Source organism: Nymphalis io, chromosome 7 (genome assembly GCF_905147045.1).
Source record: "Nymphalis io chromosome 7, ilAglIoxx1.1, whole genome shotgun sequence".
NCBI classification, from domain to species: domain Eukaryota; kingdom Metazoa; phylum Arthropoda; class Insecta; order Lepidoptera; family Nymphalidae; genus Nymphalis; species Nymphalis io.
Window position 1 is genome coordinate 593,096 of NC_065894.1, and position 20,508 is coordinate 613,603.

The window sequence follows — 20,508 nt, forward strand, 5'->3', positions numbered from 1 at the left end:
TGTCTGTTATTTCATTTCAAGCTGCTTTTTATCGGTTGGTTTTATTATCGAACTAGTTACTCGTCCCGGTTTTTTATAAACATAATTATAAAATTTTTGTTTTATACTAAAATGGTAAAATATTTATTTTTATTCCACGTATATTTTTTATCATTTGCAAAAGAAACACTAGTAGACAAAATTATAGATAATTCTACTAACAAATTGTCACTATTATAGCAGTCGAATCGAAACGAAATCGTAGCCGTTTAACTGGTTTCCTATTCTACTAACACACCGATCCAGTTACAGTTCGGTCGAAGTTGGATCGGAATAGAATCGGGAACGTATCGTGACAGTTATAAATCAGTAGAATCGGACCCCAGTATACAATACACTGAATTTTCAACAGCGATCGAACAAGCAAGTACAACAAAATATTTAGCGGTAATGTAAGCAAATGTACCATAATCAATAGAAAGTGGGTTTTGTAGGTATCACTCATTACATTTAAAACTAATTAAAACAACAACTTTAACTTCAACCCGAAATACAACAATACCAAGTACTGCTGTTTTGCGGTAGAATATCTGATGAGTGGATAGTACCTACCCAGACGAGCTTGCACAAAGCCCTACTACCAGTAAACGAAGACGAATGAAAACATGCATTTATTCATAGAGGTACAATATAATAATAATTGCTGTCAATATTATTTTGCTTATATGAGTTTAAGAATAAATTAAATTAAATTTCGTTTATTCAGCTAAATGAAAATAAAAGAAAAAGTATAAAAATTGTATTTTTTTTTTATAGAATAGGACGGCGGACGAGCATATGGGCCACCTGATGGTAAGTGGTCACCAAACGCCCTTAGATATAGGCATTGTAAGAAATGTCAACCATCGCTTACATAGCCAATGCGCCACCAACTTTGGGAACTAAGATTTTACGTCCCTTGTGCTTGTAATTACACTGGCTCACTCACCCTTCAAACCGGAACACAATAATATCAAGTACTGCTGTTTTGCGGTAGAATATCTGATGAGTGGGTAGTACCTATCCAGACGAGCTTGCACAAAGCCCTAGCACCAGTAATTGTAGTGAAACATATGAGTTGGCTGAAATCGATGTCGACTGAAGCGCTTATTTTTAGGGATGACCCCTGGTAAGGTCACGGGCATATCGGAGGCGTATATTTTGCACCATTTTGTTTTATATATAATTTAGAATACACAACATAATAAATGCAATATTGACCCTGGCGTTACTAGGCCGGGAAAACGCTAGGCAGAAGAAGAAGAAGAATAAATGCAATATTGAGCTACACATTATTGACTTATTTTAATATTACTGACCGAATTTTGAATATTAATCAAATATAAAATTATCTTGCTATGATATTACTATTAAGTGGGACATGTCTTTCTAAAAAATAAAGGTATCTATGTTTATATATATTTATTTTGCAAGCCGTGCTATTGACCTGGATTAAAGTAGTATTTGAGAAAGTAAGGTTACCGCCACACTTAGTGGCTTAAAAATTAACTAAACAAAACTAAACTTTTAATTTCATTTATACTTGCATAATATATATACATATATATACTATATATACTTGTACATATATAATATGTATACTTGCATAATAATTTAAAACATCGACGAGTGTTGGTTAAAGCATATTTTTAAATAATAATAAAAAAATTCGAGGATTTAAGAATCGTAAATACGAAATCTCGAAGAATATTTTTATAGTATAAATAAATTATTTTTATTTTCAAAATAATAAATAATTAATTATAAGGATGTGGTAAGACCTTTAAGTTTATTAAAATTACGATTCAAGTCGTATTGCAAGCTCGTCGCCGCGATGTAACGGACGAAGTTGGCGAACATTTCCACTATTATATATTTAGCTCCATGAAGAAAACAAAAGCTTACAATAGTTTATATACATAGGTACTTAATTTATATTGTAAACATACACAATTCCACAGGTCTTTCATAACAGTGTACACGTATTTCACTGTAGAAGGTTAAAAATTATCATCATCTGTGTTACACATACAATTACGCATTGTATTTCTTCTGAGCAAAACAAAGGTGTCACTGTCCTCGTTGTAATATACGAGGTACGATGTAAACACTCACATAGAAGACGTCTGCCATGAATCGTCAGGACTACAATATTGTATTAGCGATCCATAATAGAACTGATTCCACCTTGGACAGAATTCCATTTGGATCATTCACTTATGACACAAGGGATAACTGTTATAAGTAGACGCAAAAAAAAGTTATAATCCTGAAATTTTGATCTGAATGCTGCCTCGAAATAAAAACATGCAAGCGCATCAAACAACCAAATTCTATTTTTATATAAAACAGTACTTTGTACAATTAAAAGTTCATACTGATTTTTATGATTATTTTTGTTAAAATCTTTACGAAGCAATAACGAACATGGAATATTCCAGGACCGGTCTCGAGTTCCGTTACACGATTAAGAATAAAGTATTTGGTGATTCAGTAAAGCCGGGGTACACACGGCTAGCACATCAAATATATGCCATATTGCACTGCTATAAAAACTAAATTACTCTGTCTACAAATAGTAAAATACAGATTTTAATGAAGGTATGTCACATATGCACAATGTTTCTGAGTTTTTTTCGCCGGTTCTTCTCAGGACAGGGTATTTCTTTTACGAATCGGTGGTAGTTTTTAATTTAAAAATCAATAAGTAATGCTTCTTTGTTGAATAAAGAAATATGAGGGTTCATACTTTAAAACAAGGCAAGCACCTCTGACTTTTCACGGTTTTACTGGACCTTGTCGTGTAACTGTTACAAAATGTTTTTACAGTAATATGTAACACATTATATAACACATACTGCTATTATAAAAATTGTTTTCTCTTTCAAATCTTAATATTTTTTTTGCTGTGGGTGGAACGTTTCTGTACAACTTGGTCTAATTTGTTTATAATTCATCTCGTGCTCGGCGGAGATGGAAAGCATCGTAGCCTGCATCTGTCGCGTGAAAATCTTCCACATGTGTATCTACCAACCGACATTGGATCAACGCGTCGGGATAAGCTCTAGTCTTATTAGTCGCGGCTGTTGAAAGGGATAAAATTAATAGATATGTTATATATATGTCCAATCGATTGAGGTAAGGAAAATATGTCTAGAGTTAAATCCAGTACAACACCGATCCTGACTATTTATTTATTTACTTAGATTAAATGAGAATTATGCAACCAGGCTATACGTTACTACATTATACATAGCATCAAAAGGTTAAAATTAATTTTAAGTATTCAAATATAATATAATTTACATTTAAATTATACCAAGTAGATTAGATTGTAGATTTGTTGGCTAGATGTAAAGCCGCAGCCCAGGAGGTCCTGGGCTCAAAGTTGTTGAGTTTTTCTGTCGAAAATTCTCAATAGCAGCCCGGACTAGCAGTTTGTATTTTCGAGAAGCATCCTGCCGCAGAGCTATTAGCCAACAATTTAATAGGTTTACAAGCTGTTATTTACTACATAATGAAATAAAGCGTAAACTGTCCTTTCGTCTTTGGAGGTTTTTAGAAATTTTTAAAGATTTTAATGAATGTGTACTCCTCTTTAAAATTTTCAAGTTCTGCATATAAAGGTTATTTAATGTTAATTATTAGCTATATCGAGATATATACTCATTATAAAATGTGTTTTTTTATATCTCCGTGTGATGGGTTCTCAGACTATATTAAAAAAACAGTTTTTGGCATATCTATAAAAATCATAAGGTTCAGTCGTAAAAACTTTTTTTGAAGTGAAAACTTTTGGCGCGTTGCGTTGGTTTATCGCAGGGGATAGACTCGTGGCTTCACATCACCAACATGCTAATGTTAATATAATAAATGGTTAAAAGTAAAAATAATTGAGGTATTGTGAAAAATAATAAGGATAATAATTATTGAAATTTAAGTCTATTTTAAGTATTATTTATTTAAATTAAGCTGTATTAATATATTTTGTACCGAGTTTGCGATTTACTATTATATTTTAATGAATAAAAAGGTATATAATGAAAAGGGATAGAATTATTATTTGGAGCCAATAGATGTGGAAATTGGACAAATATATTTAACGTTTTCAAGTTTTCACTTTTATCGGCAGTCCTTATGACTGACTGGTTTTTATATTATATAATAATTACATCCACACACGGGCAATATAACAAATATACAACAGAAAATGAATCTAATCGTATTAACACCTGTCAGGGATAGTCGTAAATAAGAATTTCTAAATACTTTCGCTATGCCTATGTCATACCATGTTACTTGTTTAGCTTTAAATATAAAAGCAACGTTTGATCATTTCATTTTATTCTTATTTTATAGTAACTAACTGTATTCATTGTAACCCATATATTCAACGCTATAAGTGTACTTAACTACAAAATAGTTGTAGTAGTATTCAAAATATCATAAATAGTTTCAGCTTAATATTATTTTTATTATAAAATATGTGGTATGTAAATGTGGTATGAAAAACCGGTATGGAAACAATTTGAAAGAAACTATTACACATTTTGTTTTTTTTTTTGTTTTCGAATGGTCGAGATGGCCCAGTTGTAAGAACGCGAGAATCTTAACCGATAATCGTGGGTTCAAGCCCGGGCAAGCACCACTGAATTTTCATGTGCTTAATTTGTGTTTATAAGTCATCTCGTGCTTGCCGGTGAAGGAAAACATCGTGAGGAAACCTGCATGTGTCAAATTTCACTGAAATTCTGCCACATGTGTATTCCACCAACCCGCATTGGAGCAGCGTGGTTGAATAAGCTCCAAACTTTCTCCTCAAAAAGGCAGAGGAGGCCTTAACCCAGCAGTGGGACATTCACAGGCTGTTACACGTATAGTAACTACTATTAGGAAAAAATAAACCGCATGACAACTTAATTATTTTATTACAATTTATCAACGAAGCGTATCAATGCAGATCTGGATCATATTGTATTGTGCAGTTTTGTATTTTATTTGTATAGGTAGATATATAAAACCTTCTCCACAAAAAAAAGGAGAGGAGGCCTTAGCCCAGCAGTAGGACATTCACATGCATATATTACAATATTAAAAAAAAAGTTAAATTAAGAAATGTAAAACACAATATTCTATTCTTATCGGTACTATCTAATCGCAAAACTAATTGAGCTAGAGAGCTTTTAAGTTATAACAACTTTTAAATATAACATATAATAATGTAACGAATAAAATTTGCATTTTTTCACTTGATATTATATAAATATTTCTGTCAAATACAAATTTATTTAATTGGCGAATTTTGGTTTAAGATCTTACGCGATGGGTCACGCCGAGGCGCAGCACTACATACTGTAAATCATAAAATGTCTGTCTGAACGTAATAAACTCAAAAACGAACGGATTTTCATAACAATGAACGGAGTGATTCATAAGAAAGGTTCACTGTATAATTCATTAATTATCGTTGAAAATTTCGAAACAAAGTCATGGAAATAGAGTTTATATAATAAAATTAATATTTTATTAAAAATTAATATGTATTACGATATACATTTTTTATGAAGACCTTCGATCCGAGCAAAATCGGGAGGTAGCTAAATATAATTTGTAAACTATCCTAAAGTAGTATATTATACTTTATATCTAAAAGATTATATATTAGACTAGCTGCCCGTCCCGTCTTCATACTAAGCCGTAAAGTCGTTCTAACTATAACTTCTAATCGTATAACGACATCGGAAGACATCAGCGTCTGAGACACATGCTCGGCCTAGTTGAGGCGCTTGTACTCATTGAACAAGTACGCAATGTAATCTAATGTATCCATACGTTAAGGATTTTATTATTTTTTATTAAATAAGCAAATATTCCTAAACTCGGACCTATAATTTTGAAAATCTTGTGATAAGTCAGTCAGTGGTGTTTTAATATATATATAGATTATGTTGTCACCAGCATCAAAAGTATGTGCAGAATTTGAGATCAACTATGCCAACACAAGCTTAAGCTCGAGTTTCAAAATGTATCCACGCATTTAACAGGTGAAATAAAACAAAACATAACAATAAGGTTCATGAAAGTTTAATTTAAAAAAAAACTCGTTCCTTATATCAATTAATTTTATAAAAAAAGGAAATACATTTGATTTATAATTATTAAGTAAAGGTTTATAAATAATTTGATTAACTGTATATATATATGCTTTAGTTTTATTAGTAATAATGTAAATGATGCGGTTTAGTTCCGCTGGACCTCACTTCTTTCTTCTGATATAACAGGTATATAGCATGGCCATAACTGCTACCACATACTGAAAAACATTCATACATTTATTACTAGCAATATTTATCATGAGTCGACAGTCTGACAGTGAAATGACAGTGTAACTGCCAGCCCAAGATTGGTAGCGCGTCAGCAGAGTAAGGGATGATTAATATTGCTCTCTACGTTTACGTATATTATTACTAATTTTATGTATAATAATGCTTGCTTATTGATAATAATGTATATAGGTGGTGGTGATAACATACCATCAGGTATCTATTTATAATTTAAATATTGGCCATATTGGCCATTGGCGCTATTGATATTGACCATGTCACCGAATCTCAAGGCCATCTGCTCAAGACGAGTCTTGCGCTGTAGTCATCGTATCCTATGAATATATCTAAGAAAATAAATGAACTACCTCGTTGACTTATTAGGCTGCTGATCCTGAGGTAGTGACAGCCATGATTTAACTTACAATATTGTGCCTCGGAAAGCACGTAAGGCTGTTGGCCTGCCCATTGGACTGAGAGTTAGGGGATACGTGTTTGGGCACTCGCAACTGACTAGCATTAAGATTTAGCCGCTACTATTATATTAATCAATTTTTTTTTGAAAACTGAGTAAAATATAATTTAATAAAATAAAACTATACAAATGTAAATTACCAACCTCGGCAATACATATAAAAATGAGAACAGTGACAACTGTTTTCAGTACGTCTTTTAACGTTTCGGCGGCCTTTGTCACGCATCCCTCTTGAAAAGCATTATTCATATTGCACAGTTCTCCCCCACTCGTATTTATGTTGATATCGTTGGTTATTGAAGAAAAGTCTACATGATTTTGAATATTCTGGATGTTTTGGATATTCGACAACATGTCTGGGCAACATGTGACGGGGAGCGAGGAGGATTCATAATAATCTGGACCAGTCGTGCCGCAACACTTCAGCTGAAAGTGTCATCAGGTTATCATGACATAATATTAAAGGCATATTTAAATATTTTTAAAACACAATATGACAAATGAAACATTTTTATTGTGTGCTGCTACTTTTGAATTTGGAGAAGAATTTGGATGTCAAGTACAAAAATATATTATATTATAATAAACCATGAATGTAATTTAAAAAAAAAATTCTAACAAATAAGATGCAACAGACAGACGGAGTCTTGCCTGCTACTGCTTACCTCAGAACAGTAGAATATTTATAAGTGATTTTCATATATTTAATGAAATTCTGAATGTAAGTAAATCAGTTGTTAAATATATAATTATAATAAAATTGCATAATACGTTAATTATAATAATGAAACAGGTACCTAAACTTATGAAATATAACTTACAGACGTTTCCAATGTGCTCAAAACCATTGCGTCGGTATTATTCAACCCTCCTGACAGTTCATCAATAAACATGTCCGTCACAGTCCCTTTGTTTTTTGATAGAAACACCGTTAAGCCAACAGTTAAACTGGCTACAATCACTGTAATCACGGAATACTGAAAAAATACTCATACATTACATACATTGTACGAATATTACAACAAGCGACTATACATATACTACTAGTAAGGATATAAAGGGCTTGAAAACAGGATATAATGACAAAATTGACGTAGATACAAGACAGTGACGAAGGACATGAAAGGTTTGTATTTATTGACTGCTTCGATGGTTCAGTGCCTAGCTTGTAAGACTCTCGACGTCCTAGGATCATGTTTTTTAATGTCAGGTCATTAAAAAACATGTTTTTATAGTATAGGTACAAATGGACCACCTGATGCTAGGAACGCCCATAGACATGGGCATTGTAAGAAATATTAAGCGTCGCTTACATCGTCAATGTGCCATCAACCTTGGGAACTAAGATGTTATGTCCCTTGTGCCTGTAATTACACTGACTCACTCACCCTATGCTAGCATGCACATACTAGAGCATTGTAATATCTCCTGCGCAGTTATGGCTATTCTTCGGTGATAATGGATATTATGGCCGTTACCGATATCAGTCAGGAAAACACCATGTTTATTGTAAGTATCGATAACATTTTATTACATTACTTAATTATAAGGTAAGGTAACCCGATATGATTTACTTTTCTAAATTTCAAGGTTAGAGCGATACAGCTACGGAGACAAGGTAGATATCTTAGATTCCAGCTTACGCGTCGTACTGATGATGCTAGAAATGGCTTAAATTTTTTGCAATGCCAATGGCTATGGACACTGGAAACCGCTTACCATCTCCATTTTCTAACAAAAAAAAAACCTCAGAACGTACCGATATTAACATACAACTGTTCCTGGAGATTGCACCACAGCATCCTAAGAAGAATATGACTGTGATGATACAGCCAATCACGATTATCAATGTCGGAAATAAGTTGAGATCATCCGATTCCAAATCTTCGATATTCCGTACCTTCAGAAGAACTACTATACCCAGCGCTGTGATGGCTAAACCAACTAACTGAAAGTTATGTACACAAGTTATTTATTAATTAAAGGTTATTATATATATGGCGATAGTTCGATTAAGCTTCGCAGCTATCATGGCTTTCTCTCGTCCACCCTTAAAAATTATTATATTCATAAAATATTTGCAACAAATTATTTATAACGAAAAATTATAAATAAATACTTACGGTTAAAATAAGATTTATAATAATTAAAATATATTTCACAACACATGCTCCCAAACAGAGGCACATTTTGCTTTGTTTTTTTTTTTTTTTTAATACTTTGCTATAATTAATTTATTTTTAATTACATTAGAAATTACGCACAACGTTATTCAAATGGTTTGGGTGTCAACTGAGGCTTGAATAAAACTAAAGTAATATCGATGTCGTTTACGTAGTTTGTGTGAGAAGGAACAATATTTCAAGTGTTCTGTTAAACTACAAAACACTTGAAATTGCATATTAAAATAGTATTTATGTATTTACATATTATTATTTAAAACAATAGTTAGGCAGAAAAATAAACCATACTAAGTGATCAGCACCTCCCCAAAAAAATTGGCTCTGTACGATTTTCCCAATTAATGCACCGTGTGTAACTAAATGTAGTCAACCAATGTATTGGTTGCCGACCAAAATTTTAATTGTACGTAACTAAACAATTAATTAATTTTCATAGTTTATAAGTTTTTGCATTGTCAAAAAGTTTTTATTTCTTGATCTGTAACGATAAAACATCTTCCAGCGTCCTGGTTGTAAGGTGAAATTCAGAAAAAAAATATATTTAAAAATATTTAATATAAGCACATGCTGTATTAATAATTAATTGTACAGCATGCGCTTATATTATATGCAGAGGCGCACAACAACGCCACTCAAAATACTACTGCAAAAACTTGTATTTGTCTCAAAACGCTCATAACATAAATCATAACTTCTTAACACGTTGACGGACAATTGCGGCTATAGCCGTCAAAGCGAAGTTCACAATGTGGCATGACTGCTATAGCCGTCCAAAACGAAACGGTCGTTTTTAGACACTACGGCTATAGCAGCACAAATGTGCACTTACTGGCGTATACGTAGAAGCATAGTGTCGTGTTTTGAAAACATCTTTTTAGGTTGAAGTTCATATTTCACCTGTTATACGAGTTGCAGATTCAGTATACACGTGGTTGTGAAGGGAGTAGTGCGATCGTGTTTTCTATTGAATTTGTAGTTCTTATTGATACGTTTAACGATATTTATTATTATTTATATAACTATACTGGTATGTATTTGTTTATTATTCATTTTATACTTTAAACAGAAATAAAAAAACAAAATTTAGCATTTTAGGTTAGGTTAACGATACTATAGGTTATACTGTTTACTTTTTTTTTTTTGGTTTTACATTTGAAATATAAATAAATAATGATAATGTAAATGATAAATATATATTATATATATAATATGCAATAAGAACTAACATTTCGTGTAAAACTCCCAAAAATACTTTGTTGCATACAAAAATTGCTTGTTTGAACCATTAAACCTGTCGTTTACGTTTTTAAATTTTTGCTGTTATAGCCGCAACCTAATTAAAGGTACTAAATTAATCAAAATTAAGTTTATTTAAGCAGAAAGAGTAAAACTATATTTCTAACATTCTAAAAATCACAAAAACATATAGTGTCAATTTTCGAACTTCGCTTGTTCCTACTGTCCGTCAACGTGAAAAAGTAAATGCTAATTAATTTGGATTAACAACCGATATTTTTCCTCTATATTCTTTTTAAAATTCGTAAAAAGTTAGTTTTACATCCTTTTTCGTATACTCGATTCTAGATCTTTTTCAATCTCATGATTGGGTTATCTGTAAGAAATACGCCACAATAAGCCACAAAACTGATCCTTGTACTACATAACTCAATTATTATTAATTATTTCTAGCGCCTTTTTCGTTCTTTATTTGTGTTGCACAATAAAGTATAAATAAATGAGACTACTTTTGATTGTTTGCCTGACTTCACTGTCATATGTGAATTGTATTTTTACTAGTTTGTTGTCCCTTTTTTTTTTAAAAACGCATTTACGCGTTTCCCCCACTTGAAGTGGGGGGGTATGTGGGGCTCGCCGCCGCTGAAGGCGCCGGAATACCCACCAAAAAACCAGCGATACCCACACCGTCTTTTCGGGGGACGCCACGGGATCGCTTGCGCATACTACCGTGACATCCCGACGGTAGGCCCGCCTCTGCAGGCCTCCAGATTCTAAGGGGTTACAGAGACCCCCTAGACCCGGCGACATTTAGGGCGGGAGGAGAAGGTTTGCATAGCGCCGACGTCTTCTCCCCGGTCTTCTTCGGCGATGTGGGTCAGCGGAAGCACTGTTCTCACGCTCCCGCTTCGCGGCCTCCTTCTGCGACATGACGTTTTCGCAGAAAGAGACCATCTCCTTCCACCCCCTCTCGCTACCGATTATGGCGTTTATCGCGCCGCACTCGTGGCAGGAGGGAGTGACCTCCCGCCTCGCTATCCGGTGCAGATACCTACCGAAGCAACCGTGCCCGGTAAGTACCTGCGTCAGCCTGAATGTGAGTGTGCCGTGACTCCGTTCCACCCAGCGACTCAAGTGGGGATGGACCGCCTCCACTGTCGCCAGGCCTGCCGAGGGGGACCCCAGGTCCTCCTCCCACCTGCGAATCAAGGCTCGCTGGGCTAGAGCCCTGACTCGCTCCATCTCCGCCAATCCTGGACGGTCGCCACTCGACCTCGCTTCCACCCGGAACCGGTACACTTCCGCAAGCACCTCTGCCTGGAGTTCCCAGGCGGATCGCTCGCGAGAAGTGTCACTGCCGTCCATGACACTGTACGGTAACCACGTATCGCTCTCATCGCTATGACTCTCTGTGGTCTCCAAAGAAGAGCCTTGTTACGAGCAGTGAGAGCGTCCACCCAGATGGGTGCACCGTACAGCGCCATGGAGCGCACCACACCAGCGTATAATTGCCGGCAAGGTGTTTCCGGCCCTCCTAAGTTGGGTAGAAGGCAGCCCAAGGCGGCAGCGGCGTTGATGAGCTTCGGGCTGAGTTGGACAAAATGCTGCCCGAAGCTCCATCTTCCATCCAGAAGCAGGCCCAGATACCTCATCTGGGCCTGCACCTTAATCACCGTTCCCTGGACGGTGATAGACGCTCCTCGAGGGGACCTCGACGTGGACCGTGGAATAGGAGGGCCTCCGTTTTTGTTACCGAGACCCTCAAGCCCAGCATCCTGATTCGATCCATCGTGAGCGACACTCCAACCTCAGCCAGGCGGGCTGCCTCCTGAAAAGTACGTCCCGTCGCCGTGATGAGGGTGTCGTCCGCGTAGCACAGCACCCCCAACCCGGGAAGGACGGGTGCCCGCAGGAGCCAGTCAAAGCCAACGTTCCACAGGATTGGGCCGAGAACCGACCCCTGTGGAACGCCGCAGCCTACTCGACGCCGGACAAGTCGCCCATCGCCTCCCTCCCAGAGGACCACCCGATCCTGGAGGTATGCCCCCAACAGCCTTCTGAGATAATAAGGCACCCCGTGATATCGAAGCGCCTCCCTTATTGTCCCGAAAGGAAGACTATTGAAGGCGTTCGCCAGTCCAGCGATACCGCCAGGACCACGTCCCCTCGGGCCACCGCCTCTATGGTCCGGGTCTTCAGGGTGTTCAGGGCGTCGATAGTTGATCGACTCGCCCTGAATCCGAACTGAGCCTCTGAAAGACCCGGTCCCACCTCCTCGAGGTGCTGAACAAGACGGGCAGCGATAATCTTCTCGAAGAGTTTGCCCGTCTCATTCAGCAGCACAATTGGCCTGTATGCCGAGGAAGAGCTTAGTGGGCGCCCCTCCTTCGGCAACAGGACCAACTTTCCTTCCTTTCATAGCTTCGGAAACTGCCCACTAGAAAGACACTCGTCGAACAGTTCCCGAAGCCTCCCTCCTAGATGTTCCAGGGCGTCACGCAGAACACGCCCTGGAACCCACTAGTTTGTTGTCCCGGATTCACACGGGTAAATAAAAAGATAAATACATTTTAGATAAGATTTGCTTAAAATACATTTTGCTGAGCGTCTACGTCGGGAAGGGAGTAACTGTGACAAATTTCAAGTCAATCGGGCGTATAGTTAAGATCTCTGTGATGAGTGGTATTATAATTAAATATTTTAAATTAAGTTGTGTCAGTGAATAGAAAGCTTATCATTTCACCCTAACCGAAATTCCTTTGTTGAAATCTAAGTAATTATGTAGAGGACGTTTAGTTACAAGTTCCTAATTTATATATCAAATACAAATTTGCCAACGTATTGAATCTATCCCTTTCAAAGAAAAATACTGCCTAATTTAGATGGTACAATACGTAAGGTGATAATTGTTCAAGGAACATTGCAGAACCATGGCCAAAGCCAGGAGAAGTAGCTAGTACTTTCGATATTATATTTTAAGTTTATGACGATAGAAATAATAACGGATTTGCTTTAGCTACAGTTTTCAAGGGGGTTTTACCACTTTTATCAGCATGTGTTATCTATATCAATAAATAATCAATGTTATCTTGAATAAAATCATCTCTATTAGTCATGTCTAAGCACTCAGCTCAATATAATCAATATATACTTACGTAGGTAGTTAGTTTTATATGTTGTGTCTCTACAATATTCCATTTTGACAAAAAATCTTGTAAATTTAGAGATTTATATAGAGTACAATATTAATAGCTATATATAATAATAATATTTCATATCGACTAGATTAGCTACTATTTTTTAGCAATGATATTTTAGAGTTACTGAAGAAAGTCTGTCTATCTTGCAGTTTACTTGAACTATGTAGACGGGCTTTGCGCAAGCACGTCTGGGTAGGTACTACCCTCTCATCAGATATTCTACTGCTAAACAGTATTACAATAGTATTGTTGTTTCGGTTTGAAGGGTCAGTAAGCCAGTGTAACTACAGGCTAAAGGGACATTACATCTTCGTTCACAAGGTTGGTAGCGATTGCATTGGCGATGTAAGTAATGGTGAATATGCCTTACATCGATAATGTCTGTGGGCGGTGGCCATATAACATCAGGTGGCCCGTTTGGCCGTCCGTCTATCTATAACATAAATAAAAAGTGCTCGTATATTTAAAAACATACCGAAATTTTAAACATAAAACTTATAGAATGGTAACCCTGATTATATACAAAAATCGAACGTTTAATATTAATACTATACTGTTAAAGAAACGTATGAGCAATAGTTATGGATTGTGTTATTGCTAAAATGTATAGTAAGGCGTGCTATAAAATGTAGCACGAATTATATTTTTGGTTGATTTCAAATTTAAATTATTTCATTAAAAATTCATATTAACAAAAGCAATAACTAGAATCGGTTCTGAAAAGAAAATACCTTGATCTGAGAACCGGAAAAACGAACTCGGTTAGCATCTATGATAAGCAAATTTTTAAATTGTTTAGATTTTCAATATAATAAAGAAAAAGCTTCCAGGCAATCATGTATTATATTGAAAATTTATAAGTTAACCCGTAATTGTTACCGCGCGATTAGGGATAGTAAGTCACTTATAAATTAAATATAGAGAATAGTGATTACAAAATCAAGTGTTTGACATGTCTTGATTGCTCCCCCATCCTATTTAAAGCAAATTTATTTCTCAATACAAGTTTTAATACAATAATTATATTTTTTTAAAGTTAATCAGTAGGCACACAGGCAAATGACCCACCTGATCGTAAATGGTCACCATCGCCCATAGATAATGGCACTGTAAGCGGTATTGACCGTCCCATCATCGACAACGCGCTATCAACCTTGGGAATTAAGATGTTATGTCCCTTGTGTACTTGTGTTGTGTAAGTGAGCCAGTGTACACAACAATACTAAGTAAAGCTGTTTGGCGGTAGAATATGTAATGAGTATATGGTATCTTATTCAGACGCGCTTGCGCATAGCCGTTTTCAAAGCAAACCGATTGATAAGGAACTTACAATTTATAATGTAGATGGACACAATATATGATATAAAAACATTCTTTATTATATTTATTGCTTAGGCATATCCAAAACGATACAATGCGAATATTCACATTATTGAGCACCAAATTCACACATTACGCACTTCATATGTTTTACATTGCATTTTTCAGTTTGCCTGGTTGAAAATGTCTTGTGTCTCGTAAGCCCTTATCAGGTAGGCTTAAATTGACATTTGCTAGTTAAGAAACGGAAAAAAAATATTAAAAAATCACATCGAATATCCTTGTCTATATTTATCTATCAAGTATGCTTTTCAATGGATTTGTTGGTTTTGCTTTATATCATTTATACCAGGCATAAGTAAAGTCACTTATCCAACCTTGTGTAATGTGTGTGATAATTGCCGGCACTGGCAGTTAGTTAATAGTTTTAAATGGTATTGACATAAGCTTGGAATGCGTCAGCTTGTGATAAAATATAATGGCGAAATACATTCTTTTCTTTGAATATAACACCTTGTTAATGACTTTAAAAAAATATTTAATACCCTTTTTGAAAGGGATTCTGAAATGCTGACAGTCATGAGCAAATTGCTCTCGTTTATTTGTCCAACGTTCTATGGTATAGATATAGAAGTTCAAGTTCAAGATGAATTTAATAAAGCTTTTGTGTGCCTTTGATACGGACATAGTTTGCGACAAAACAGCCGAACACAGCCGCCAAGAACTGAAACAAAAATAAAGTTATTCAGTTCAATTTATAACAAATTGAACGTTTATATTGTAGAACACACGCACAAAGAAGGAATATATTGTTTTTTTTGAGCTAGAAACCATCTCGAGCGTATACAGAAAATCTCATCAAAAGTTTAATCACAATCGGACGAGTAGTTTAGGAACTCATAGAGGACAAACATACAAACATTGATTTTTCTTTAAATGTATAGAATATAGATAGTAACAACAAATAAAATAAACAAAATCGAAACCTTTTAGATCACCTTTCATTACTATCAACAGATACAGCTGCACATATATAATGCACGTTTCCATGCTCGTGTTTTAATTTTTAATTTTAGGTTAAGATAATGCTATCTCACCAAGATTTTAAGTAAATACTGATGTTTTTACCTCAAAGACAGCTACTATGCCGGCAATAATAATCGTCGCTAAGCCAATCACGTAGAAAAAGTCCTCTATTACTTTATCGCATCCTTTGAAAGAATTTAGAACAGTGCAAACAGGTCGAAGGCAGCACGAATCCGGCAACGTAACGTTGAGATACGAAGCAGGACCCAAGGGGCCGCAACATACGAACTGTGAATACATAAAAAAACATTAGAATAGGCGATTTTGGTATGTGTGTTTGTAATGGATAAACTCAAAATCTACTTAACTGATGTTAAAATTTCTTTCAATAATTTATCAGCGAGTAACATATTTTATTATCAAAATAATTAGAGATCCCTACGAAAATAGCAATAATGTTACCCAACGTATGAATTTTCTTCCTATAGAAGTCATTATGGCTTATAAAAGATGTCCGGACGAAGTCGGGCCGGGCCACAATTTACATATTAATCATCTAGTTTTTGTTTCTCTATCTTTACATCTTCAATTTATAAAATAATTTGAAAATTATATAGTTGACAAGTTATTTTTAATATAAATATAACTTACTATTCTCTCGATATTCTGGAAGTCCAATGGATCATTGATAAACGACTCTGTAAGCAGTCGAGATAAGCCGTCCAGGAAATCGTCGTGTTTGATAACAATCAATGCAATGAGAGTTACTTTCAATACTGCGAGGAGTATCATAAAGAAAGCGTACTGTAAGAAAAATAATAATAATTACATATAACTGCTCCTATAAAAAGTAAAATAGCATTTTCGCTATAGTATTCAAAATATTTAAATGATGTTCAAAATAACAATTTACCTTATTGACATTCATAACGTACACAAACAATAATTAACCAATAATTTTTAAACAACGGCGGTAAACGAGCATGAGGCTCACCTGATGGAAAATAACTACCACCGCCCATGGACACCTAGAAAACTCGAGGGCTTACAGGTGCGTTACGAGACGTATATTAAAAGCTTTATTCTTTTGTCTACGTTACAATTAACGCGTACAGAGCATAGTCTAGCTAGAGTTTACTAATAACTTACAGTAACAAGCATGCACTGGCTTTCTTTAATCGCCCCACAGCATCCAAAGAAGCTCACGACGAAGACGATACAGCCGGCAACGATCGATATGACGGGTGCCATCTGGATTATTGTTGAGTCATCGAAGAGATCTGATACTCTTAGAACGGGTAGTTCGATTGCCACTCCCAGGCCTATCATTGCTACCCCAGCGAGCTGTAGAATTGTTAAAAAAAAATTTGGAGTCAATATATTTTTAAGATCATATTATCTGCAAAACTGCAGCTACGCTTCTTCTTATAGTAATGATATAAGAGTACTACATAAACTACTTAAGTTATAAATTTTGTCAATGAGTGCAATTGTAGTTCCGATGACTATCACTAAAATTATACTAAATTGTAAATATTCAAAAAGAGCAACAACTCCTTATCGTTTGAGAGCGTGATTTATTCTTCAGATTATATTTAGCAAGTAGGAATTATTACGGAAATATAACATTATATTTGGGTAAATAGGTACATGAGTACCCATATTTCTTTTGGCTGAATTTCGGTGTTGTTGTCCTGAACGATTTTGACCAAAGCGGCCATTCTCAAAGGAGACAAACCATCGCATAGGACATACTACAATGCACAAGTATGAAATTTAACACAGTGCACTTTCTCTGCCCTCACCCTTATAATCCGACGCGACGACACGACCGGAATTAGTTCATGGCTCAGGATATGGATTTATGTGTTTTCGAACAATTCTTTTTTAGTCCGATCAAAGATTTGACCCAAAACGAAAAAGGTTATCAACGTACAATAAGAAGCGCGCAAGTCGTATCTATTACAACGTCCACCTCTGGACAAAGACCTCTCAAGAACTACCACGATGGCATATCTTGCGCTATCCGTATCCAACGGCTTCTCGCGACCCTTGCAGAATCGTCGGGATATTATATTGCAACGCATATCGGGATCATTTTGGTACCCATGGAATAACAGCGTGATCATGATAACTTGCTTTGCTGTCAAAATAGTGACTATTTTTAATCGCAATTGAAAACTTTTAATGAATATAATACTCGTTCACGATCAATACGCGTGTGAGTATCATTTTTATCGTAATTCCTGATTTAATATCAAAGTACATAAAATTAATACTATATAAAGTTAATTAATTTGTTTTCCTACATATTCTTAATATCGTTGTCTATATCGACACATAATGTGAAATATTTCATTTTCATGACGCACAGCTCTCGAAGAAAATCTGATAGGTAAAGTGAATTTTTTTAAATATAAGACACGCTAATCTGATGAACTATCAGAGTGATTCTAATTTCTGTTTGGTTATAGATATTACATTGAGGAAAGCATATGTAGGCTTGATAGTTTCGAACTACTATGTTAAAGAGCGATGCGATAACCATAAGGATCAACTAATCTGAAAAATCAACCTTCTCACTTATTTACACCTTGGGAACGAAGATGGAATGGAATGGAAAACCGGAATACAATAATACTTAGTATTGTTGTTTAGCGGTAGATGTGCTAGATTCCACCCAGGCCAGACGAGCTTACACAAAACCGTACCACTTAGTAAACTAAAAGTAGCTTGTGTTTGTGTATAGTCTTGTGCATTTTTAAGAACCTATGAATTGACTTGCACTATCCGAAACTGTATATTACTAGCCTTCTCCTCAAAAATGGAGAGGAGGCCTTAGCCCAGCAGTGGGACATTAACAGGCTGTTAATGTCCCACTGCTGGGCTGGTGTAACTGTTACTAATATATTACTAGTAATAAACGATGTCACTAGTGCATAGTTGTAAGGATATTTTTCACTCACCACAAAGAAAAGATTTGAAAGAAGCAAAATGTTTTTGCCAAAAGAACCAACACACCCCATCATACTCATGTTGAATGTGTATTCACTTTATATTAAATAGAAAAAAAAACAAAATGTGCGTTCCACCTTTGGTGTTTGTATGAACTGACATTTTGGTCAATAATTATGCTAGCTATCGCTATTGATAAGATTTTAAAACATGATTTCGAAGATTTATTTTTTTGTATCTCATGGGAATGGATTATTATGACACCTTACTAACGCACGCGATGATTCATCGTGCTTATCGCTTGTCATTGTAAGTGTTATTTCAGTTCATGTATGTGTCTGCGTGATAGGGGAATCAAATCTAAGAAGATTTGATTCCCCTATCACCTGATACGAATGCATGCGCAATAGACAATAAAATTAGATAAGTAAAGATAAAGTGCTTTGGCTTATAAAGAAGACTGATATTTTTAACTTCGTTTATTAACAAATTCTAACATAACCTTCTTATACTATACAAGAATATAATTTTCAGCCAATCGCTATCCACGACTGGACATAGGCCTCTCCGTGCCAAAGTCGGTTTTCTTCGTCTTCGGTCATCAGTCCAGCTGCCTTGAGGCCAATTTTGCAAGCTACAATTATAAGAATATACACATCATTGAAAAAAGCGTGAAGATCGTATTCGTTAGTACTATGGCACGAGGGTATCCCAGCTACCGTTCGTCGGGGTCGTGAGAGCATCGAGACGAAGCCTTCGTCGTCCCCTGTGAGATCGGCGTTTTCCCTTTCCGCTGAATCATTTTGGACCATGACGGCAGTGGCGTAGCATAGCACGAGCACCTAGTGCGGGGCCAGATTCGCCGCCCTCTTATTCATTCTAAAAAGAGCAGTATTGTTGAATAACACTAACCAGAAAATGACATTTTGTAGACAGAAACAACATATTTGCACACATAGATATAAGAATAAAAGATCATTGATATTTTATTTTTTTAGAATTGGTGGGCGGAAGAGCACATGGGCCACTTGATGGTAAGTGGTCACCAAGGTCCATAGACATTGGCGTTGTAAGAAATGTTATCCATCGCTTACATCGCCAAAGCGCCACCAACCTTGGTAACTAAGATTTTATGTCCCTTGTGCATGTTATTACACTGGCTCACTCACCTTTCAAACCGGAACACAACAATATCAAGTATTGCTGTTTGTGGTGGAATATCTGATGAGTGGGTGGTACCAACCCAGACGAGCTTGCACACAACCCTACCACCAGTAAATTATATATTACATATTATTGGTAATACATTTTTTTTACCACCACATGTAATATGCCGCCCCTGCCAAAGTGCCACCCGGTTCAAACCGACCGCTTGCTAGTTCACTGCATGACGTTCTTACAGAAGAAGGGTACGGCCCTCCACGCCAATTCCCTGCAGAGCTTCGCTGATACGGAGTCTAGTAGAGTGAGATATCGTCCGTTCTCGCGGACTAGGATCTGATTTTCCACATAATAAAATATCTTGGCTGAATGTGATGTAATATTAAATATATATAATAGCAAAGTCGTCAAAAAAACACTATTGCTATTTTAATATATAATATCCCTAAAAAACTGTCTGTAAAAGCCGAGATGGCCCAGTGGTAAGAGCGTGAATCAAAACCGATGATCGTGGGTTCAAACCCGGGCAAGAATCACTGAATTTTCACGTGCTTAATTTGTGGTTTTAATTTATCTCATGCTTGACGGTGAAGGAAAACATCGTGACAAAT

At 35.9% G+C, this 20,508-nt stretch overlaps 3 protein-coding genes across 3 annotated transcripts in view; 1 reads left to right on the forward strand and 2 right to left on the reverse strand.

The window, feature by feature from the left end:
* The window catches only part of LOC126769601 (terminal uridylyltransferase Tailor-like), a 598,301-nt gene that overhangs the window by 182,172 nt on the left and 395,621 nt on the right, over positions 1-20,508 (forward strand). The window lies entirely within an intron of this gene.
* Positions 6,087-9,137, reverse strand: LOC126769621 (23 kDa integral membrane protein-like). Its single transcript, XM_050488495.1, has 5 exons — positions 8,940-9,137; positions 8,576-8,764; positions 7,638-7,793; positions 6,961-7,242; positions 6,087-6,331 (listed from the first exon to the last, which is right to left on the reverse strand). The coding sequence occupies exons 1-5, from the start codon at positions 9,003-9,005 to the stop codon at positions 6,275-6,277; spliced, it is 750 nt and encodes a 249-aa protein (XP_050344452.1). The 5' UTR covers positions 9,006-9,137; the 3' UTR covers positions 6,087-6,274.
* LOC126769724 (23 kDa integral membrane protein-like) lies at positions 15,860-17,502 on the reverse strand. The gene is made up of 4 exons (XM_050488642.1): positions 17,440-17,502; positions 16,931-17,125; positions 16,433-16,585; positions 15,860-16,069 (listed from the first exon to the last, which is right to left on the reverse strand). The coding sequence occupies exons 1-4, from the start codon at positions 17,500-17,502 to the stop codon at positions 15,860-15,862; spliced, it is 621 nt and encodes a 206-aa protein (XP_050344599.1).